The sequence below is a fragment of the Pteronotus mesoamericanus genome, unplaced genomic scaffold, assembly GCF_021234165.1.
Source record: "Pteronotus mesoamericanus isolate MK-2021 breed Mesoamerican mustached bat unplaced genomic scaffold, CSHL_Meso_final contig_2, whole genome shotgun sequence".
NCBI classification, from domain to species: domain Eukaryota; kingdom Metazoa; phylum Chordata; class Mammalia; order Chiroptera; family Mormoopidae; genus Pteronotus; species Pteronotus mesoamericanus.
The window spans coordinates 15,808,719-15,832,066 of NW_026555084.1; the positions used below are offsets into that span (position 1 = coordinate 15,808,719).

General features: G+C 46.4%; 2 protein-coding genes across 2 annotated transcripts; both read right to left on the reverse strand.

Moving 5' to 3' along the window:
- Positions 1-639: 639 nt before the first annotated feature.
- On the reverse strand, positions 640-10,667 carry PCYOX1L (prenylcysteine oxidase 1 like). The gene is made up of 6 exons (XM_054567932.1): positions 10,580-10,667; positions 6,493-6,699; positions 4,902-5,076; positions 4,326-4,537; positions 2,024-2,164; positions 640-1,583 (listed from the first exon to the last, which is right to left on the reverse strand). Exons 1-6 carry the CDS (start codon positions 10,665-10,667, stop codon positions 925-927), a joined length of 1,482 nt encoding a protein of 493 aa, XP_054423907.1. The 3' UTR covers positions 640-924.
- Positions 10,668-15,417: 4,750 nt separating this feature from the next.
- On the reverse strand, positions 15,418-23,091 carry GRPEL2 (GrpE like 2, mitochondrial). The gene is made up of 4 exons (XM_054568204.1): positions 22,951-23,091; positions 20,479-20,632; positions 19,589-19,670; positions 15,418-16,113 (listed from the first exon to the last, which is right to left on the reverse strand). Exons 1-4 carry the CDS (start codon positions 23,025-23,027, stop codon positions 15,749-15,751), a joined length of 678 nt encoding a protein of 225 aa, XP_054424179.1. The 5' UTR covers positions 23,028-23,091; the 3' UTR covers positions 15,418-15,748.
- Positions 23,092-23,348: the final 257 nt, after the last annotated feature.

Sequence of the window (23,348 nt, forward strand, 5' to 3'; positions counted from 1 at the left end):
TGGCAGGTCTGAGTGGGATTTGGGCCTCCAGTCAGGTTAACTGCTGAACTCCATCCCAATACCTTTTCCCTTAGGCCACTGGGGTCAATGTTTGGGGGGCAGGCATGACTGCCCTCTACAATCTGGGGACTTGTCTCCTTGTAGGACACATCAGCGCTATACTTTTCATCCCCTGCATAAAGGACAGAGTAGTCAATTCCTCCAAGTGCCAAGGAAGTATTTTTCTTCCTGTGGCCTGGTGTGTTTCCCATTTTCCACCGGCTGCCAGGAAGCTCAGAGCTACGCTGAGAGCCCCGCTGGGGTAACCACCTCTTGCTTGGCTCCTGCCACAGTCGTCTCCCCCAATATGTGGTGTTGCTGAAAGGCTTGGATGGTGTCTAATTTCTTAACTAGGTACCTCACATCCAACGAGCCCTCCATAATTGGGAGCTATTATCATGCCTTGTTTTCTGATTTTCCCTTCTACTTTATTTGTAATTATCTGGTTACATGTGTTATTGTTGGTGTTGCCACAGGTACATTTTGGGAGTAGGCAGTAAAAACAATAAAGAAACTGGATTCCCAGGTCTCTGTCTTATATGCCCTCCCATTGTTATCCCTGTCTCCTAGTTAGAAAACCAAGTCAGAAGCAGCTGGAGAAGATGGATTTTTATTTCTTCTTTTAAAAAAATAAATAAAATGAATACACTGGTTTGAGTTTCCATCCCTTCTCTTACTCTCTCCCTTGGAACAACCACTCTGAGAATTCTTAAGACAGAGAGGCAGAGCATAGGCTGCCTGGCCCCATGCTGGAGAGAGAAGACACTCGACAGAGGAGGGGCCAGAAGGAGGCCTGGCAGGTGAGTGTGGCTTGCACAGCCTTGGCTGCTGAGGGGGTGGTCCATCTTCAGTGGAGGATGACGTTCCCAGGGTCTCTCTGGAGCCTCACAGTTCAGTCTTCACCTTGTGCATCAAATCCTTTTGGTCAATTTTGTCTAGGTCCTGGTACCAGCGGTTGTAAGCCAGCAGGGCCACGTTCTTGGCAGCTACGGCCATGACCTCCACAGAGCTGGCTGCCCACTCCAGGGCATTGAGGTGGAAGAGCTGGTCATGGAGCGCAAACCGAGGGAGGGTGGTGCGGGAGCCGTGCACGGGGTGGGCCTGCCACTCGGCTGTCTGCACTGAGTAATAGGAGCGGAAGAGGGTCTTCAGCTGGGACCGAAGGAGGGGCTCAGGGGACTGGACTCGCCAAACAGCTGCCTCCTGAGGCTGCTTCCGCCGGAAGTTGGTTGAGATGTTGACGGGACAGATGTTGTCCAGGGCCCAGAAGAAGGTGGGGAAATCTGTGGTAAGGATGTTGGCGAAGGGGAAAAGCTTAGGGTCGGGGAAACCGAAGTAAGAAGAGTTGAGGTAGCCGTGGACCAAGGAGACAATGGTGGGCTGGAAAGAGTCCCGGATGATGTCAAGGGGGGGGTCGAAGCCTTCAAAGGCGATGGTGCTGCTGTTGTCCAGGTGCAGGGGCGTGGCGATGACCACAATGTCGTAGAAGTCGAAGCCAATGCCCACCTCATTCTCATACTCTACCAGGTACAAGGGTTTCCCTTCTGGAAGAGAGCACAAAAGCCAACTTATTTCTTGGCTTCTACCCACTGCTCTCCCATCTGGGGCCCAGCATGGAGGGTACGAGACCCTGGGTGCAGCTGGGCTGCCCCAGTGGCGGGTCCTTGTCTTTCCGCACTGCTGTGGCTGCAGGGTGAGCACAGGGCTGGGAGTCAGGAGACTCAAGATCTGGCTCTGCTGCTGACTGTGGCTCAAAATCTTCGGTGGGCAAATGAATACAGATAGGTTGATACAGATCTCAGTCTTCTGGCTCTGACATTTGAATTGGGGCAACAGTGCCCTCTGGTGTCACTTGGCAGCGCTGGGGCTTCCCAGCTCTGGAATCCTCCCAGGCACATCACAGACTGGGGTTTAGGGACAGAAGAGGTGTAAGTGTTCACTGTCTAGGAAAGGAGTGGCCACGCCCCCTGCTCCATCCACTCACCTGTATGCTGCAGGGTCACAGAGGTCACAGTGGCATGGATCACATTGGCCTTGGAGAGCTTCAGCAGACCGGAACAAACCAGCTTGTTGCCTCCTTCCACAGACCACAGAGTGCCTTGGGCCCCAGCTAATGCCATGGCTCCTGGGCAAAGGGGAAAGGGAGTCGGTGGGCTCTCGGAACCACTGGGCCGTGGGCTGGAGAATCCACCACCATACTACCTGGGCCTCCCTCCCGGGCCAGGACTCCTCCCAACCACGGGCATGGAAAGACAATGCACACAAAGATAAATACAACACATTCACAACGCTATGAAGTGAAAACACTGCTCAATGCAAGAGCCAGCTACAGAGGAACACAGGTTCTATGATTCTATCTACATAGGCTACCCAGAATCCATAGAAACATGGCAGCTTCGTGGTTGCCTAGGGCCGGAGAGCTGGGTGTACTGAAGAGGTGAGAGCCAAAGCTAAAGGTATGAGGTTACTTTTGGGGGCAATAAAAGTGTTCTAAATTGTGGTGATGGATGCACAACTGTGAATATCCTCAAAACCACTCAAGTGCACCCTTTAAATGGGTTAGTGGTGTGCTATATAAATTATATCTTGAAGGAAACCCACAAAATACTAAAGAGTGAACAGGGAAGCCCTAGGAGAGGGCACTTGGTGGGACCCGAAGGCTGGTAAGGAGCTGGCGGAACAGTATCCCGAGCACGTGGGAGGTGCTTGTTAATTACAAACCTTTCCATTCGTTTACTCAACAAAAGTGGGCGGAGTGCCTACAATGGAACTGTTCTAAGTGTTAGGGATGCATTAGTAAACAAGGGAGACAGAGAATCTTCCCTTCAGGAAGCATAAACTCTAGTGGGAGATAACATGAGTAAATGTCATAGTCCACTAGAAGATGACACCTGGGCAGCTGGGGGCGTGGTGGGGGGTAGGGGAGCTTCCATGAAAAGGTACCTCTGCACAAAGGGACGATGGGGAAAGAGTTTACCATGATTGGAACTCGGGAGAATGTTTCAGGCAGAGGGAGGGACAACAAAAGCCCGAAGGTGGGGATGAGGCCAGAGTGGCTGGACTTGGGTGAGCGAGAGGGTTGGAGGGGTGGAGCCTAGGCTGTGAAGGGACTTTGGGTTTCTCTTGAAGGAAAGAGGGAGCCTTGGTGGAGTTTGACATGCAGGCCTGCTATTATGTCTTTTGTTTTAAAAGGACCCTTCAGCAGATGCGTTGAGAAAAGCCGCAGGGGGTGGTGGGGGTGTGCGGGTGGACCTGGTGGGAGACTTGCGGTGATGCAGGTGAGGGACCCTAGTGGTTTAGACCCGGGGGCGGGGCGGAAGCAGCGGTGGGAACCTGTCGGATTCTGGTATATGTGGAAGTAGAGCAGATGGGATTTCTTGACATACCACGTGGAGAGTATGACAGAAAGAAATGAGTCAAGATTTTGGCTGGAGCAACTGAAAGGAGTAATTACCAACCACATTGGGAGGGGCAGGCATGCAGGGAAAGGTCAGGGGCTCAGGTTTGGACATGCTGAGTTTGAGATGCCCATGAAACCTCCCCGTGGAGAACAAGGGGTGGTGGCTGACACCTGAGACTGCAGTCCTGGAGGAGTCCGGGCCGGAGGTCCTGTTTGGGAGGCAGGTGGGTGGAATGTAATGCCTTGAGACTGGCTGAGCTCACCAAGGGAGGGTAAGAGGAGAACCAAGGACTGAGCCTCGGCGCTTGCATGAGATGAGGCTGGTAGGAGAAGGGTTCGGCCAAGCAGCCTGGGAGCGGAGGCCAGCGAGTGCCCGTGCAATTTTCTTGGCCTTAGATGCCCCAGTAAAACCCTAGACTTTCCCAGGCACAGAAGAGTCGCCGTGCCTTGGGGAAGGTGTGCCCTAATGGCTCTCCCAGGCAGATTTTATTGTGACTCTTCTTGGGGCCTCTGCTGGAGGCCAGTGGGCTGTGCACATGCCCGCTGGCCCCAGTTGTGAGCTGGGAAGATAAGGTGGGCTAAGAGATGAATACTTGGGGCCCAGAAACCCCCACGGGGTAGTTCCTGAAGCTAACCCAGTCAGAGTAGTAGAAAAGCATCAGACCTGAGATCTGAGCCTTGCTTTCACCACCTGTGAAGTTGGGTAAACATGATCTCCTGCCAGCTCGGAGGGCCGATGCAGGAGTCAGATGGGGGTGGGGTAACAGAGCGCTCAGGCAACTGCACTGGGCCAGGTAGATGTGAGGTTGTTATGGGGATCCCAGCCCATGCTGGGCACCGTGGGTGAGGGAAGGGCAGGCGGGCAGGCCGAGGGCTGCAGGCTCACCAGCAAAGGCGGGCATCGCTGCTGACTGGCCATAGCTGGCCCGCAGGACGGCGGAGACGATGTCGTCAATAAAACGCTGCGTGACGCCCACCTGGAGCAGGGACTCAGCCACAGAGCGCTGGGTCATGTTGATGAAGCTAGACTCCCCCAGCGAATAGAGCAGCTCCTCTACGCCCGAGAAGGCATAACCGTGGGCCTGGTACTTATAGATCCTGGGAGACACGCGGAGGGGAGCCCTTGTGCAGAAAGGCCTTCGGGCTGACCACCAGCTATTGGGTCACTGCACCAGGGAGGCCCAGCAGGGAGCCGCCTTCCTCTCCATGTGCCACTCCCTACCCTCTCTCCCACGCGGCTGCTGCATATCCCAGGCTGGCCCTCCCAGGTGCCTGAGTTTACAACTCATGCTTAGTTTAGCAGAGGGAAAGAGAATGCTATCATGACAATACCAGAGACTGTGCCTGTACCACCTCAGTACATTTCTCATGCTGGGGACTTGCTTGGGGCCTGGGCTGAACGGTGCTGGGTTCCTTCCCCGCCTCTCTCTTCCCTGGAAGCCCATAGTGCGCCCAGCCCTACCTCATGAACTTCTCCATGACCTCCTCCACCCACATCTGCAGTCGCAGGAAGCTGATGCCGTAGTGCCACCAGAGGCGGAAGAGGTTCAGCAGGTACCAGTCAGTCTCCTCCAGCACGAAATTCTCCCCGCCGAAGATGGCACTCCTGCCCACCACCTCTCGCCGGTGCTTCAGTCCTGTGGAGACAAGGGGGAGCCCTTCAGGTCCCCTTCAGAGGGCCCCCCCACAGGAGAGCGAGTGGTGCCTGAAGCTGGAATTCGGGGCTTCCCTGAAGGATGCAGATGGACTGGCTCCATTAAAGGGGACACGAATACCACGGCTTGTTCACCTGTGCTGCTTGTTTACAACAGTAAACAAATGTACTAAGAGGGATTGAGCCTGGCTAGTTAATAAAGAGTTGAAAATTAAACTAATGTACCGTTTTACATTTTTTTTTCCCCAGCCAAGGGATCCACTCAGCTACAAGGGAAACTCAGATGTCATCCTGGGATGTCAGATGTCACCTTGGATGGCAGTCCTGGGCACCACGACCACATGGCACAAACCGTAGCTCCTGGTAACCATCCACACGCTACAGCTTACAGAGCACAGGAGTATCTCACTCCTTCCTCTCGTGGCCCGCAAGGAGGCAGGCAGGACAGGTGTCAAAGACGTGGAAACTGAGGCTTAGAGGTTATAGGACCTGCCCCAAGGCTCAGGTTTTTGTCTCTTTCCCTCTTCATTCCTGTCTCTGAGTCATCAGTAAGCACCTTCCTTCAGCGTCCTTCCAGGGAGATTTTGTGCAAATCCTCATATACGGTATGTCCCTGTGGGTTATCCCCACTCCCCACCACGCACTGTACACTGTTCTGCACCTTACGGACATGCTGTGTCTTAGAGATTGTCCTACACCTGCACAAAAGGGACGTCCTCATCTGGTTGACCAGTCTGTGTACTGAAAGAATAATTTATTTAATCTCAGGTCCCAGTGGGTGGGCAGGTTGGGTATTTTTCAACCTTTTGCTATTCTAAACATTGCTGTGATGAATAAGCTTGCGTGCACAAGCTCTTCGCACATGTGCAAATGTCACTTCTGACAAGTGGAGTTTGTGTCAGGCAGTATGTGTATTTGCGGTTTTGAATGATGCTGCTGGGACTGAATGCCAGCTCTCTGCTTCTCAGCTGCATGGTCGTAGCCGAGGTGTATACATTTTCTGAGCCTCAATTTCCTCAGGAGGAGATATAACTCCTATCTTGTAGGCTGGTGGGGAGGATTCGAGGTAATGCCTACATACTACCTACAAGGATGCCAGGTACCTGGCAAGCACACAGCACGTGCAAGCCGTTATGATTATTAAGAGGCAGCAAATTAAAAGGGAAATAAACTGGCCTTTGAGTCAAACCTGAGCTGTAATCCGGGCTCTGCAACTAACTCACTGTGTAACCTCAGGCAAGTTCCTTCCCCTCTCTGGTTTCAGCGGCTCCATCTGTAAAATGAGGAGATTGGGCTACGTGGCCTTCTGGCCTTGACCACTGGGGCAACCTGGGAAGGGCCTGATGGCTGCCGCCAGCCCTGGTGGCCGGGCGGTGGAGCCCCAGGACGGCGCACTCACCCAGGTGCTTGACGAAGTCCTGCATGTGCAGGCTCAGGGAGTGGAAGGAGGCGGCCCCGCTCTCATAGTGCTGCTTGTTGACTGAGATGGTGGCCAAGCGGCCACCCACCGTCCCCTTCTCGAACACGTCGATCTGCACTCGGGCGCCAAAATGCTGCTGGAGGAAATGGGTCACCGCAGAGCCCCCGATTCCAGCCCCAACCACGGCTGTCAGCGGGCCCGGGAGGCAGGCAAGGAAAGAAAGAGAGGGGGTGCGCGTGAGACGGCAGGTCACACTGTCTGGGCCTCCTGGGCCACTGATTCCCAGGCACTTGCATAGGCAGGTTTACAATATCTCAAAAAGGCAATCTGCAGACTAGTTTGTAGTATAGCTATTAATAAAGAGCAAAGGACAATCTGAAAACTACCCTCTATTATTACATTTACTGTGTAAAGAAAAATAAAGACAAATTAGCAGCAAAAAAGCAGGAACCTCAAAATTCAGGACGGTCATGTAAAGAGAACACATTTCGTTTGAGACAATGCTCATTACATTGTCTCTATTTTTATTTCACTATGAAAACCTAGTCACTGACGGGTACTGTTAGGTAGATCAGTGTTTGGAAACCACTTCTTAATCCAAGGGTTGGCAAACCACAGCTCACAGGCCAAATCTATGCAGATTCTTGTTTTTACAAAGTTTTATTAGGATGCAGCCAGACCCTTTCTTTAGCTTATTGTCTCTGGCTGCGTACACGTGAGGCAGAAGTGAGTAGCTGCAACAGAGGCTGTGTGGCCTGTAAAGTCGAAAATATTTACTCTCTGACCCTTTACTCAAGAAGCCAGACAACCCTTGGACTAGCCCAAGCTATTACCTGACACATCATTTCTGTATCTGTTTGTCAAGACTGGAACATGCCCTGTGAAGGGCTGGCTGTTCATTGCCCTGTAGGGCACTTTATTCCAGTTTGGGGTCTTGTTACAAAGTTTCCGCTCTTTCAGGTCTTTGTGGGTCTTATCATCCACTGTCTTTCCTAGACCTCTTGCCTTCCTGTTATTTGCAAACTTCATTCATATGCCATCAGTGTGCTTAGCGAAGTCATGGATAAAAAGCGTTTCCCTGCACAGGGCTGTGAGGTGCTACTGGGAACCACTGGCCAGATGGAGACTGATACTAAAGAGGCTGTGAGAGGACAGTGATGCTGCTTTGAAACGACTGAGCTGGCTTGACACCCCTCCACTGTCTTTGCCCACCATGTGATATGATCCTCCCATTTGACAGTCTAGGAACCCTATCCAAAAGGAAAATGAGATAAATCTGGTGTGATTTGTCCTTGCTAGACCTATGTTGGACCCTATGACCACCAGCTCCTGCCACGAAGGCAAAAAAACAACAACAAAAAAAAACCACCACCAAAGAAACCCCCGAAAAAACAAAACAAGGTTCTTGATCTTCTGGCTTCCACTTACTTAATCCATTCCCTGCCCCGCCCTTGCAATACCCCACCTTCTTAACTGTCTCAACTTCTTTCGCTGTGGAGCTGCGACTTTGCCCTCTCATGCCTGTTCCTTGGACTGTGTTGCTCGCTTTTCCAGGAATGCACTGTCACCGTCTGCCTCACTGACTCCTATGGCCCTCTTGTCATTGCCTGCCTTGGCTCGCCCACCTAAGACAAGTCAGGTGTCCCTCCGGCATATTTCCGCATAACACTCTCCTTACTCTTGGCCTGGTCCTCACAGATTGTTCTGCTCAACTGGTCTCTTTAAGGATTAGGAGCAGGTAACTATGCTCCAGGATCCTGGCAGGCAGTAGAGTTCATTATTTGTTGTACCTTGAAAAAACAAACCACTTCCCCTTTCTCAGTGTTTACAAAGCCACTTTCAAGAATGCCATTAACCTTTTTAAACCAGTGCGTTCCCCTACCCTCTGTTTGCAGAAAAGCCCCAAATGGCACATTTTTCCAGAGAACCTGATATCACAAGGCCTGGAAGCTGCCCAAGGGTCACAGGGAAGCAGAAGACCTCACTCAACACCCAGGAACTGACACCTGCTCTCTGGTCTACAGTAAGATGTCCTGGGGCACAAGAAGACTTAAACAGGGCCTCTGCCCTCCTAAGCCCAGGCAGGAGCGGGCAGGCAGACTCATGCACAATAAGCTACGACAGTGTATGATTAAGTAAGGATTCCAGGGAATCCTTAGGCGGAAGCAATGAGTTCTGCCCGAGGGTGGGGGAGACAAAGGGGATGCATTTGGTCAGGATGGTGGAGGATACCCATGAGCAGAAATATGTTCTCCACAGAGAGAAGAGTGTGAGCAGGGCAGTGTGTGGAACTATGGGGGATCTAAAGGGTCCAATGCCACACGGAGGTGTGCGGACTTGAACCTGAAAGTTTTTGTGCTGCACACTCAGTGCAGCAGTATGAGAGGTAAGCCTTGCTAACAGGAAGTTCCCCATTCTCAATGGGGACAGAGTCCAAAACACCAAGTGTGGACAGAGGCTCCTGTCAGAGGGCTGGGGGCAATCGGGAAACTCTGGGGCAGCTTGGCATTGCCAAAGTGCCCTGCTCTAGATGACCCCTGGGGCGAGGGAGGCAGGGCCTGCTGGAATGAGGCAGATGGCAAGCTTGGCATTGCCAGAAACAGGAGTGCTGGGAGGAGGCCCTGAGCCTTCCCCCGTGGTCAGTGGGGGTCTCCCGCTCTGCTCTCCATCCCCAAGAGATGAAGGAGTGCCTGGCACCTTCAGACACTGCCTGCCTAACTCTTCTCCATCCTTCAAAGCCTGGCTCAAAATCCACTTTCTCCAGGTGTTCTTTGACTACTCTGGCATCGAGATTCTCCTTCCTCTGAATCACCTAAACTCTCAGTCCCAAACTGACTTCTGGCATGCTTCAGTTTGCCTTAACCTTTGAGGCCCGAACTGTGGTTTTGTAACCCAAGAAGCCTTAGCAGTGCACTGAGAATAAGTTAGTGGTGCATCCCTCCCTGCCAAGGGAGGTGCGCAGAGGGCAGATGAGTGGAGTACGGAGACCTATTCCCCCACACCAGAAGCTTAACACCTATGGACATTTTATATGTGAGGGACGTGACAATCTTTGGGTCACATTGAGTTAAAATGTCAATTGTTAAGAGGAAAAAAACTGTCAACAAATATGGAATGCTAGTCAATGACATGCATGATGAAGTACTTAGCAAAGTGTCCTGATGCTTACAATTTATTTTGAAATCCATTAAAACTAAGATGGATTAATCAACGTGTAATAGGTATGTGATAAGGCAAGTACAGTAGCAGTTTGTTAATGGCAGAAACCAGGTGGTGGGTATACAGATGACTACTGAATAATTTTTGAAATTCAGTGTATGTTTGAAATTTTTAGAAATAAAATATTGAGGGAAAAAAAGTAAAAAAAACAACAACCAAAACCCAAAAACCCACAAATGAAATGACTGCTGCCAAAAAGTTCCCCACTCTGTCACTTAGCAAATCTATCTCCATCAGACCTACCATGGGTTCTGTCTCCACTAAGGACGTCTCCTACTGTCGCAAGGTTCTGGCTTAGATGTTACCTCCAGAAGGCCCTGGGGGCCCTCCCAGAGGCATCAAAGGCTGGGGTGAAGCGCTCTTCCTCTGTATCAAGGTACTTAACAGCCTCAGCACGAACTTCCATGTATTGTACAGTCTTCTCCTGAAGGAACTATGAGCACCGTCCCTCCTACCCAGGCCTTCAGTAAACCTTTGTGAATGACAAACTCCCAGACTCTGTCCTCTCTGTCATCGGGGCACCAGGCAAACGCCGGGTTCAAGGCAGATGCTCACTGTTTCTGAATCTTTCGGTGAGATCAGTGGCCAGTTCTGCCCCAAGCCTCTTTTCTGCCCCAGACAGCCCTGGTCAAATGTCCGTGCCACCCTCCGCATTAGCACCTTGCCTACTGCGGTCCTCTTCCTCGCCCCGCCGCAGTCCCTTACCTCTTCTCCACCCAGTTCCTCTTCCGAGGACCCCTCAGTCACCCCGCTTCCTTCCCCATCCCCCACCCAGCTGCTGCCGGCTGAGAACCCTTTTCCCGCGCAGCCCTCCCCAGTTCAGCACCCCATCGCGTCCTTCCCGCACCGATTTTACTGGGCCGGGCGTCTCCGCCTGCAGCGGCGGCGGCGAGCAGCGCGGCCAGCGCGGCGAAGAGGCGGGCAGCGCGGGCCATGGCGGGCGGCGACGGGGGCAGCATGCCGGGGCTGGGGTGCTAGCATGCAGGCGCTGTGTTCACCGCCCCGCCCCGGAGCGCCACTGGCCGTCCCGCCTTCTAGACTAGAAGTTTCCAGCCTCTCATTGGACGAGTAGCCGTCCCTCTCCAGCACAAGGCCCTTATTAGCGGCATCTCTCTCCGGGAAGGCTCTGTCATTGGCAGCTTCTCCGTCCCGCCTCCTGAATGTGTGCTCCTCATTGGCTGGCTCGACGTGCTCGGGGCAGGTGTGCATTCTTCGGATGCTCAGCATCAGGACCAAGGTCCTGCTGCGGGGAGATTGGTGGAGGAGAAAGAACTGAAGCTTTGATGGCCTCGGTTCAAGTCCAACCTTTGACAGTTACTAACGGTAACGTGCCTTCTCTATGTCTCATTCAGTTCGGCTGTTCTTCCTTTCTCGGTGGCTGTGACAATCACGGAAGGTAAGGAATGAGAAAATGGTTGGCAGTGTCTGCTAGCGCTGGAAATTGCTGACCAGGCGTGCAGCCGGGGTTATACCATGCATAGGCTGAAATAAGGCCAGATGCTTCTGAGACTGTTGTTAGAATTTATTTGCAGTTTCTAGCTTTGCTTTCCACAAAAAAACAAAAACAAAAACCCCCGCCCCCCCCAAAACCCCCAAAAAACAAAAGGTCTTCATCCACTCTCTACTCACAGGGGAAGAAGGAATAAATTCCCACTTTCACCCTCTAACAAAAAAAGACCAGTCGGTGTGGCTAGTTTACCACACTGAAAGACAGATTTCTTCTAGCAGAAAATAAAGTTGGGAATGAGTTTCAGAGTAAGTAAAATCCATATTTGTTCCGTTAGATTATGGCTAAGAGAAGAAACGGAAGGGATTCAGAGAACAGTAGAAGTGCATATAGCTGGGGTCCTGAGTCATCTTTGAGTCTTGATTTAACAGGGCCAAACTGCATTACTAGTAAAATGGTAGATAAAAGTGCATTCCTCATAATAAAAAAAACAAATAAAACTTCTTGGCAATATTTGTGTCAGAATGCAAAACCTTTTAAGTTCACTTCTAAAGACTCGAAGCATTCCTTTTTTGTTTTTGAACAAAGCATTCATTGTTAACTTTGTGTGAAGTTCTTTTATGTGCTGACCTAATCTAATTGTGTAGGTTTTGTTTATTTGTTTGTTTTGGTAGGGTAAGTCATATTAGAATAACTTCTCTTTACTTTGCTTTTAATTTCAGGGTCTTTGGTAACTCTAGACTCTAGAGCTGTGTTTTCTTCTGTTAGGAAGTTCTTCCAATCCTACCAACACATTGGCAATGTGAGTACATCAAAGTTGTAGGACAAGTTCAAAAGCACTGTAAGAGAAAAGCCAAGAGGTATAATTCTAGTGACTGAGGTGTAGAACAACTAGGGAGACTGGGAGTGAGGGTGGGTATGTTATCTACCCAACCTCACAAACTACCCCAAACCTTAGTGGCTCAAAGTCACAATTATTTATTTGCCTCAAAATCTGTAGTTTGGGCAGGGCTGTGGGCAGGTTGTCTGTTCCACGTGGTGTCAGGTGGGGCTGAAGGATCCGCTTTCGAGATGGCTCAGAGATGGCTGGCAAAGTGGTTCAGGCTGTCAGCTGAAAGCCTAGCCAGGGCCCCCAGTTCCATCCCACTGGCCGCTTCAGCTTGCTCTTGGTTTCATGGCTGGGTTCCAAGTGTTAGCATCCAGAGATAGGATGGTTTATGCCTGAAACTGGCAGTGTCTCTTCCACTATATTCTACTGGTCAATCACAAAGTTCAAATTCAAGATTTGGAGCTGTTTTAAAATCTCCATAGTGAAATTAAGAGTGTGGACAAAGTCTGAGTGCACAGGAACAAGAAATTACTTGCTGACTGAGACTGAGAATATAGGAAACGATGGGTTATGGAACCAGAGTGTGCAGATAAGACTGGAAGAATAAAAATGCAAGGCCTAACTGCAAGAGCGGCTGGCTCTAAAGAGGGCCACTCAGAGGGCTGGGTGTGTAGAAGCCAGCTGAGCAGAGGTAAAGACAAGCCCAGGCCAAGATTAAGGACATGGCAGAACAAGGTCTCATGTTAGTAATCTGGTTTAAACGATGGTCAAAAGTCCGGCAGTTCAAGTGAAGCGGTTCAAGTCGGTAAGACAATTATCACCAAGAAGCAAGCACATGAAAATAACGCAATCCCAGAGAGGAAGGCGGAAACAAGACTCCAGATCTAAATAATACATAGGAATCAGAAAGAAACAAGTCAGGAGGTGCAAGAATAGTCAAGACTTCAACACCAGAGGTGGGTGCAGAATGTCCACGTTGCATCCGTTTGGCTGGATTGCTGCGGAATCTCTGCTTCCACTGCCCCCCAAACAAGGTGGGTCAGCATTCACTGAAGGGATGACAGCATGTCAATACACAACATGAATCAGGCAAACAAAGACACTAAACGCGAACTGCAGTTATTTCAAGTCGGGTTTTATTTAAGTTATTTCTGAATATTTTATATCATCCTTAGTTTTCCCTACTTGATTTTCTTTAGTGTTTAAGAGTCTCGCTTCACTTATCAAATCCTTTGCCATGGAAGCACCAAAGAAGTTCCATTAGTATCAAACGAAATGATTCTTTTATGGCAGTGAGGAAAATCTGTAAGATTTGCAGAATCCAGGTACTAAAACACCAAGATCCCCTCTTCAAGTGAGCCAAAGCTTCCTTATATATCCTCTGTAAGCCAACGTCTTTTCACATTACTATCAAGATGAAAATAATTCAAAGCACCAAAACAGTTTTCTTGCTCCTTCAGTCTAAAAACATGGATTTATTGTGTTGTGGTAAAACGCAAACAAAACATAACAAAACAAACAGAAAAAAAAAAACAAACAATGAAAACAACCAGAAGCTGGAAGACAAATAAGTCACTCTGATTAGCCTATAAATTTTAATCATTAACATTTTTTAACCAGTATTCCCCTTTTTCCTAAACTTTAGGTAGCTATGAAAAATGTAGGAAAAACAATGTGTACAATAAAAAGCAATTAAAAATAAATATTTGAGGTCCTACTATAATAGGCAATTTACACATTTCATTTAATCCTCACAGTATTGTAAGAAAATGATAACCATTTTACAACTAAGAAAGCAGGCTCAGAACGGTGACATGAACGGGGCCTGAGGTTACACTGAGATGACTGAGCTGGGATTTGTGTCCAAGTCTAAGCCCTGTGCTCGACCACCCTGCTCCAGCTCCCAAAGGCCCTTCAACTTTTTGAGATTCTTACTGTTATAGCTCCATTTTCTAAATTTACACCTTTGTCTGCAAAACTACTGAGTAAGCATCTAAAATTGTTCTCAATCTACTAGCTAAAACAGGAAGTTACAAGGAATATTAGAAAACTCTTCAAGTAATCAGAACATTCCATAACTAAAATTATGGTTATTTTAATTCACTGGTAATGACAGCTAGTAATCCAAGAACACACAAATAATTATAATTGGCTCATTTTCCTGTTGTCACCATCTGTCAGTCTCAAAGGAATGCAGGCAAAAGAAAAGATAAATTTCTATTGTGAAATCTGACTACTTATTAAATTTACACTCTGCACTTAGTGGGATGCCAACAGGTTCTGGTTTAAAAATCTTACCACCAGTGTTTTGTTTGCATTTTAAAAGTGTGCATTTTTTTTTAAGTGTCTACATCTGGTGGAGATTGTAGGGCCCATTGGGGGATGGCTTTATTTATACTAGTCTGTGTAGTGTCCTAGAATTATATATGGTGTCTAAGAGGATAACTTTTACTACTCCACTGAAAGTGGTCACAGGGTTCCAGTGGAAATGGATTTATTTTATGGGTAACTAACTTAAACCTAAACCTATGCAACTAAAACAATCAAGGGGAAAAAAAAAAAAAAACCCAAACAAAATAAACCAAACCCCAAACCCATGCAATCCGGACAGCTAACACTTAACTGTCTGCGGGGTATACCTTTGCATGTTCATCAAAGAGCTACTGAATCTTAATTGATTAAAGTAGGTATCTAGTTGTTCCTTATTCAAGTTCTCAGTGAAATTTAGCCTACTAGTTTTACAGATTTATTTTTTGAGTCCAATTCTAAAAACAGTTTTCATACTTCAGAAGTGGAAAGGGTGAAATTAGATCATCATTAAGGCCTCTTCTAGCATGAAAATAGCCATAAGTGATCTCCTTTCTGAAGTCTGATGTATCATCCATTCACTAACTCACATATTGAACAAACTTTTTACTAAATACCAGTTATAAGAAGCAAGACCGAAATGACAAAAAATAGACATATAGGCTCATTACTCTAGGTCAATACATGAAAGGGGAGTGATGTGCTTACACACATGTGACATAAAGGGAACTGGGTTAATTTCTCAATGTTCCCTGCCTCTCATGTCTTGCCTGGGCCTTTAGCTCTTGTAAATGGGAATCAGAAGACAATGAGTGTGAATATGAAGTCTACCTCGTAGGTGCTATAAGGACAAAAAAATGGCTAAAAGGAAAATAAAATAAAAAGACGTAAAGTCCTGAAAATCTATATGAATAAAAACCAACCCAAATGATCTAAATTCACACAACTATAAAGCTTCATCATCTAAGTACCTAAATGCTGAGCTAATCCTTTTCCCCACAAAATACAAGATTCTATACAATTTCTATTACAGGGACTATTAGAAAGGAACAATCAGTTGAAAACACATAAACATATATATATATATATACACACACACACACACACACACACACACACACTCATTTCCACCTTTTGAAAAGATTTTGGATTGAAAGTCACCAGAGTACTAATTTAAAAATAATTTTCTTAAACATATTTTGATAAAGGCCATAGGAACACTTGTCACATTGTTCAAATGCCCAATGGCAAGACTTCTGATGAGACCAAAGAGGTCACATTAAATCAATACAGTATCTTAGAAATAAAGCCAATATGACTAAATCCAAAACAGATCACATGAAGTAGCTCATGTACAATACAAACCTAGTTTAATAAATAAAGGAAACACAGGCGACTGCACTCTGAAGAACATTCAGTTCCTCATGGCCCGTTCACAGTCTTCTCTGGGACTCCACTGCCACTTCCACCTGGGCAAGTCTAATGGTGCGGCCGTGAAGCTTGTAGCCATCTTGCCTTACTAACGCCACCGTGCCAGGCTGCACCCCCACACCAGCCGGCACATGACAGATCAGTTCATGCTCATGAGGGTCGTATTTATCACCCACGGGGGTCATCTTCTCCAGGCCATGCTTGGCAAACACACTTTTCAGCTTTGCTTCTAAAAGTGACAACCCTCGGAAGATCTTCTCTAGAGTAAGCTTCTGGTCTCCAAGCTCTGTTCCTTCGGAAATGCACTCTGTAGTCTTCTCCAAAATGTCTGCCACCTCTACCAAGTCCTTACAGAAACTCTGAATTCCTACGGAGAAACCAGACACTTTTATTGTTTGTGAGGAAATCACTCTGCCTTCAGGGGAGTAGTTTGGGGAAAGCCCAGAGAGGTGACTACGAAGTGGAAAGGCTGCCACACAGGACTCAGGGATCATCATCAACCCAACTGACAAGCCAGTTTCTCTAGGAGGCTACTAGGAAACAGGGAAGAGGACGGAACCCGAGAACTATTTACAACAGGCTCAGGAACCGGCTCTTTAAAACCACCTTGATGTTTCTTGTATTTTTGTTGCTATTCATTTTTAGCATTGAGTTAAGTATGTTTTGAAAATTCCTGTCCGTCTCTTATGCTGAGGCATGCATTCTCAACAGGGATAAGGTGTTATAGGAGGACTTAATAAAAGAGTAGCTGACGACACCAGACTAAGGGGAGTCAAGAGTGGTTTATTTTGAGGACTGGCTTCATGGGAACAGGAAAGTAGGACACATCCATAGATGAGTCTCCAATTGCTTGCTATAAAGTTATACATAGTTTCTAGAGAAGAGCCAAACTTGCTTTACCTTTTTAGAGTCACATCAACTGTTACAAGATAAAAGCAAACTCAGTTGTTGAGAAATCTCGTTACTCCCAATGCTGCATCTTGATTTTTCCAACAAAAAGGATAAGGAATGTCACCATCACAGATGTCTGTGATAACACCAATGCCCTGCTAGGGGTTGGTGAGGGCAAAGGACTTTGTTGATCTGGCTTTTATCCAGGGAGAGTTTCAAGGCCCTGTGCTGAAACAGGGAGCTACCTCAACTGTATTCAGAGGAAATAAGAATACCACCAAAAGTAAGCAATAAAAAAGACTACAGATGAAGGAACAACTGACAGAGAGGCAGGAATTCCAGCTTTAACTTTGGGAGAATAAGAGACCTATTGCAGCTCAGAAAAGCTGGCGGAGCCAATTGAAGTAATCTTGTTACAGCATGGTCTGAGGCAGAGGAGGCAATGGAGAGGAAAGAGTGGCCTTACGAGGTATTTCCAAGGAACCGGTCTTGGCATGATCCGAGTTGTGGAAGATCCTTCCCTGACCCCCATTAGGGATGTTAGCCAGAAAATATTAATGGCTCTTAATGAGATCAGCCGTGAAAGTAGAAGACCTCAGCCAAGGGCTTGAAACGATGCCTGTAAGATCAGCACTTCACCCAAGAGAAAAGAATGTCTTATAAAGGAACATGAAAGGTATCCCTGGTTATTCAAAAAAAAAAAAAAAAAAGAGAGAGAGAGAGAGAGAGATTCTAATAGAATTTTGAACGCTGTAAGCTTCTGGGATTGACTTGCATACTGCCCTGGTGCAAGGAGCCCTGGCTTCCAGTGAGTAAAACTGTGTAAATTTGGGTAATTAGAAGCCTAGGTTCTTTTTCATTCCTTCATTCTATTCTAATTATTGTGTTATTTCAAAAGCAGTTGGTTCTGCATCATTTCTTAGGGGGAAAAAAAAAAAGGATCCTTTGTGAACTGTTCAAGAGAAAGTGGGTTACTGAGACAAAACCATCCCTGGAAGAACAGACATCATGCCATGTCCTTTAAAAGCATTCTAATTGTTTCATACTTCATGCTCACTGAGCAATCTTCAATTTTCTAAGTATTCCTGGTCACAAGGAAGAAATGACCTAAGGAAATGACTTATATAGCCTATTTTGCGAGACATATCTTGCTCTGTTAATAAATTAAATTACCTATTAAATTCTTTTGAGTTTCGTTAATGTGTACTTGTTTCTGGGAACCTTGTTAATTCTTGAGGAAACTGATATGAGCCAGTTCCTAACTCAAAGCTTGCTTTCTGGTAAGCAACTCACCCCACTCCCCTCACGCAGGTAGTAAGTCTTCCCCAGTCGTCACGATTGGTTTATTTACTACAAAAATTCCCTGTGCCTCAGAGGTCAGCCAACTTTTTCTGTAAAGGGCCATACAGCAAATACACATACATTTTTAACACTCACCTGAGGACATGTGTGTTGCTTTTAGAGAGAGGGCAAGGGAGAAAGAAAAGGACAGAAACATGGATGTGAGAGAGAAACTATCAGTTGCCTCTTGTACGTGTCCTGAACAGGGACTGAACCTGCAACCCAGGCCATGTGCCCTGACTGGGAATCGAACCCATGACCTTTCCATTTGTGGGACGATGCCTAATCAACTGAGCCACACTGGCCAGGGTCATATAGTAAATATTTTACATTTTTTGGGGCAAGAGGCAAAATCAAGGATTTTATGTAGGTGATTATGTAACAAAAAAGAAAATAAAATTTCTATGAATTTTTAATGATGAAATTCAGAACTTTATTTATGGACCAGGATGTGGCAGGCTTGGATTGCAGGCTGTAATCTGTCAGGCCTGATAGTTGGAAATCAGAGACTATAATTTGGATGAAATATCAAGAATACAATTTGGGGGTCAGTACTTAGCCAGTAATTGAAGGCTTGAAACAGGACGTCTACAGCACAGGAAGAAAAGCAGAAGGCTATGCCAAAGTCCTCGGGCTGGACAGGACAGGAATGAAGTGAACCTGGGTACAAACTGACATAATCCAGAGAGAAGGAAGTTATGTGACACTGGGCAAGAATAATAGCTGAGGGGTCAGGAGACAATGAGCTCATGTCTACATCTATCACAAATTCACTTTTGTCACCTTCCTTGTAAAAGAAGATTGGACTAAACAGAATCCAAGGGCCCTCAAGCACTTTCCTTTTACGTGTAGTGAAAGTAAAATGTTACATATTAAATTGTGAGTTTGGCAAGTAATCACAGATTTGCCCTTTACCCTTGAAGCCCTGTTACTCAACTAACACTTTCATGAATACATTTGGAACACGATGTGGTGCATATACAGAAAAATTTCTGAAACATTTTGAAATGGACCAAAGAGATTATTCAATGTCATCAATGAAAATTAATGTGATCTAGCACAGCCTCCAAGGTTTTCTGCTTCCATGTGGTCCAAGCTTTTGTCTCTGAGTTATTTTATAACTTAGGAAGTTGAAAAATACTGAGACTAATACAAATAATTCTTGTCCACAATCATAAAAATTGTCTGGTGGAGAAACAATTGATTATTGATAGATACAGATCAATTTTGCTTCTATGGAGCAAATTTCAGCAACCCTGATTGCCAATGTGTCTGTTTTTTAATTCTCCACTGAACATCTTGATGATTCACTTGTTTGTTAATGAGTTAAATACAATTGTTTGTATAAGCATTAGAATGCTAAATGTACATGCTTGAAAAAGAAAATTACAAAGGTTTGGTCAAACTAAAGACAAGCATTATCTTAGTGAATGGTTCACTTGACAACATTCCCTATTAGCAGCACAGAAAGCCTATGGGAATGAGGGAGGGGCAGGGTAGGGTAGGGATGAGTTGAGGACTCAGATACATTTTCACTATGTTCAGTTTGCAGAACTCTTAGTAAGTGGTCTTAAGTAAATGGTATTTTTTATTGTGAATAAATCTCTCACCAAATATCTTGGCGTCTTCTACACATCTCTGGGTTCGCCTTCTTATGTTTTCACCATCAGCTATAGCTCTCTGGTATCTCACCTGACCATCAAAAGCAAAGTCAAAATGAGAAAACAAATGCTTTTTGGTAGAAAAGAATGGTTTTGCTTGTATTACAAATTTTACTCTCATGACAGGGTTTTGATTAAAAAAAAAGAAAAAAAAGAGTTGTAGGAATCTTAGATCAGTTTCTCCAAATGCCCAGTCAAAGCAGGAATCTACTCTTTATAGAAGCCCCGAAAGGCTGCCCCTTAGCCTGCTAGTTTCCAAGCTCAACTTCAGAAAAAGCTTTCTTTTTCACACTGAGCCAACACTGCCACTGTCTAACTTCTGTTCATGGAATTGAACTCTAAGACAACTAAGATTACATTTAAGAAAATGTGTCATCTGTTTGAAGGCAGTTATTTTAGTCTCTTTAGTCTTTTTCTCTTTCCCTGGTTCCTTTAACTGCTCTCATAAAACATGCTGTCCAACCTCACCATTCCGGTTGGTCTTGCTTGTAATTAGTTTAATATCTATCTTCCTTATAGTTTGTTTGTCAACCCAGTACTGGGCACCGTATGCCAAAGGTAGTCTGATCAGCAGAGTAGAATGATAAATGACCTCACCCATTCAACAAATATTATTGTTAACTACATGCCAGGCATTGTCCTTCCTCTGAAGCTACCAAAATATCAGATACCTAAGGACTATAACACAACAGGGAACTGAAAGAGATGACTATCCTTAGTGATAACTTTTCAACTACTACAGATTATTTGACTAGTATACCTAGCAAGAGAATGGAAGTGGGGTGAGGAGTAAAGAGTCAATGAAAGGAATCAATTTTGAACAGATAAAATCTACTCACTGTTAAATCCTGGACTTCCTTCTCCAGTCTAACAGCTTTTAGCTTTAAGGCTCTTTCTGCAAGAGAGGGCCCAAGGTCATCAGGAGGATCCTCAGAACTGCAGTCCTCACCAGCGGTGCTCTGCGTGGCAGTGCTGAAAGGATGCAGACATCCCCTAAAGTGGGAGGGAGGTAGTGCATGATGAAGGAATGCCATGATTAACAGCCAAAGTTACAACAAAGTTCAGAGATCAGAAAGTTTCCAGACTGAACTCTAGATAAAGTGAGTGTTTTCAGTCACAGTAACAATATGAACAATTATAAAGTGCTCACTAAGTACCAGAGACTGTTTTCAGAGTTTTACTTAAATCATCTTTCATTTCATAACAATGTGTGAGATAAGTACTATTAGCATCCCTATTTTACAGATGAGAAAACTGAGGCTCAGAGAAGCTTAAGACTTGTTCAGGATCACACTGCTAGTATTCTATGAAGCTAGGAAGTGTCCAGGCAGTAGAAATAGCCAGAAATGGGGACACAATAATTAGCAGGAAAAAAACAAGTTCTGATACTCGGAACCAGCGGGGCATTTATCATAGGGGGAATTCAAACCATAAAGCCATACAGCTCTGGCTCAATCCTTCATTTTATAGCTGGGGAAAATAAAGCTCGGTAAAGGGACTTGATCAAACTGAAGTTAGGCCTAGAGTTCTAAACCTTGATTGCTTGCTGCAAGGAAGACTTTTAGGGAAGAGAACCTATGCTGAACAAGAAAAATTCTGAGATGGTAACTCACATATATGTAAAATCAAGTCAATTAAATATGCATAAAACACTATTAAGGACTGTGAATTAAACAGATGAATAAAAGACATCTTTGCATTCCATTATGCTTATAATACAATTTTATAACAGCTAAAATGCTTGACATTTCATTTCCTTCAGTTTACGCAGGAGGAAATCTGGAGTAGGGACTTGTCTGTAGATCCTGGATTGTAACTGTAGGAGGTCTGCCCCTCCTTCAGTGAAGTTTCCAATACACCTCCTGGATAATTTGATGTTAAGCAAATTATCAAGAAAATCAGCCTGTGAGTACAAAAGCTCTTTAAAAAAGTTTATTTACATAAACTGGCATATATCAAGGAGTGCTCATGGAGGTAGCACCTGAGCTAAGGTTTAAAGAGGGTAAAAGAGTTTGCTTCAAGAACGGGAAGAGGGAACAGCCAGCCTAGGGCATGCGCAACACAACTTTTATTCGCAGACTTTCCAGGCCATTCCTGAGTTCATCGGTTATGATCTGGTGTCAGATTATACATATGAAATGACTTCTTCCTCATAAACTCCTAACAAGCCACATTTATTCAATAGAAAGTAGGTAAAAATATTCTCAGGGCCAGTTTCAAGGGAAAATGGCCAGAACACTAGTCGTGAAAGAGAGGGTGGCTGTGGCGGATCCTTTCAGTTCCTACTGCTTCTGGAGAGGGGGTTAATTTTATCAGGAGGAGCCATTTTTCTTCTGATCACTTCCCTGCATCACAAACAGCCACAAAGACTTTACAAAATTAATAGTGATTTAAAAAAAAAGCCCGAAACCCTGAGGTCAACCTCTCACCCAGCTGTTAGGGCAGGGTGCTAGGTCAGGTGTGTTAAGACAAAAAGGTGACATAGTTATGCATACAGTAATTCTCGGAATCCCCCGCGGATTAATTTACATTTCAGACGTCCAATTTTTTCCACCCGCCTACTCAGCTCTATTTTATTCTTTCCGAGGAAGAAGTCGTCAACAGGGAACAGCTCCGTAAAATAATTAATTGCTTACTAATTGAAAGCGCCGATTCTGGAGCCCTCACTGGTTTCCAGTCTGGGTTCCACCATTTCCCGAAGGTTATCGAGGAAAGTTACTCAACTTTTCCAAACCTTAGTTTCTTCCGTTAAACAGGGCCTAATGAAAATATTTACCCATAGTGTGCAATGCTTATAAATGATCAATAAGAACTGCCGCAGCCCATTGATAAAAAACTGTAACTGTGACTTCACAGACTCCCGAAGGCAGGTGAAAGGGCCTTATGGGGAGAGATCAAATCCAAAGCCCTCCTTTCCCGATAGGTAAAGTGAAGCCCGGGTAATGGGAGAAAGGGCGGGCCTAAAGTCACACAGGCGTCAGGGGAGAGACTCCCAATTTACCTGCAGACACCACAGCTGGGAAGGAGGGGCCAGGAGAGGTACCTGCCCAATTCAATCAATGCTCGGGGATGAAACGATTTCCCACCTCCCAGGATGTGACCTTAGATCTTCCCAAGTTCTCCTCCTGACAAAGAAGCGCGGTTGTGGAGCTCAGTTTGCACCTCTGTGAAATGGAGCGCTGAGTACCTGAGGGGGTTAATCAGAGCGGCCAAGAGGCTTGATGGGTCCTCTCGCCCACATCTGGCCCTCTGGCTCGCTCGCCCCGCACTGTCCTCAAGTCCCCGACCCACGGTCTGCCTCTCTTGCTTACCTGCCATCGGACGTGGCACGCGAGGCCAAAAGGTGCTGCACCCGCCGCCGGACCGCCCACAAGGACCGCGCTGCCATGTCGGACCTAGACTGATGGAAGCAGCGCACGCTCACGAGCTCCAAGTGACGAGATACGCCCGCTCAAAAACCACGCTTCCCGGCAGCCCCCGCGGGCGATTCCCTTTCAGAGATGCCGGATTCTAACATTCATTTCCGGTGCGCGGTGCTCTTCCATCCCTGGCGCAACACTTCCGGTCTTCAAGAGTGTTCCGCTTGTAATTGTGTTGTTGTCACAACGATGTGGGTTCGGTGCTAGCCGTGGAATCCGCGGCCAACAAGGGGGATCCCAGATGAACCCTTTTGAAGTGTATGTGAAATTATAAACAACAAACAAGGGCA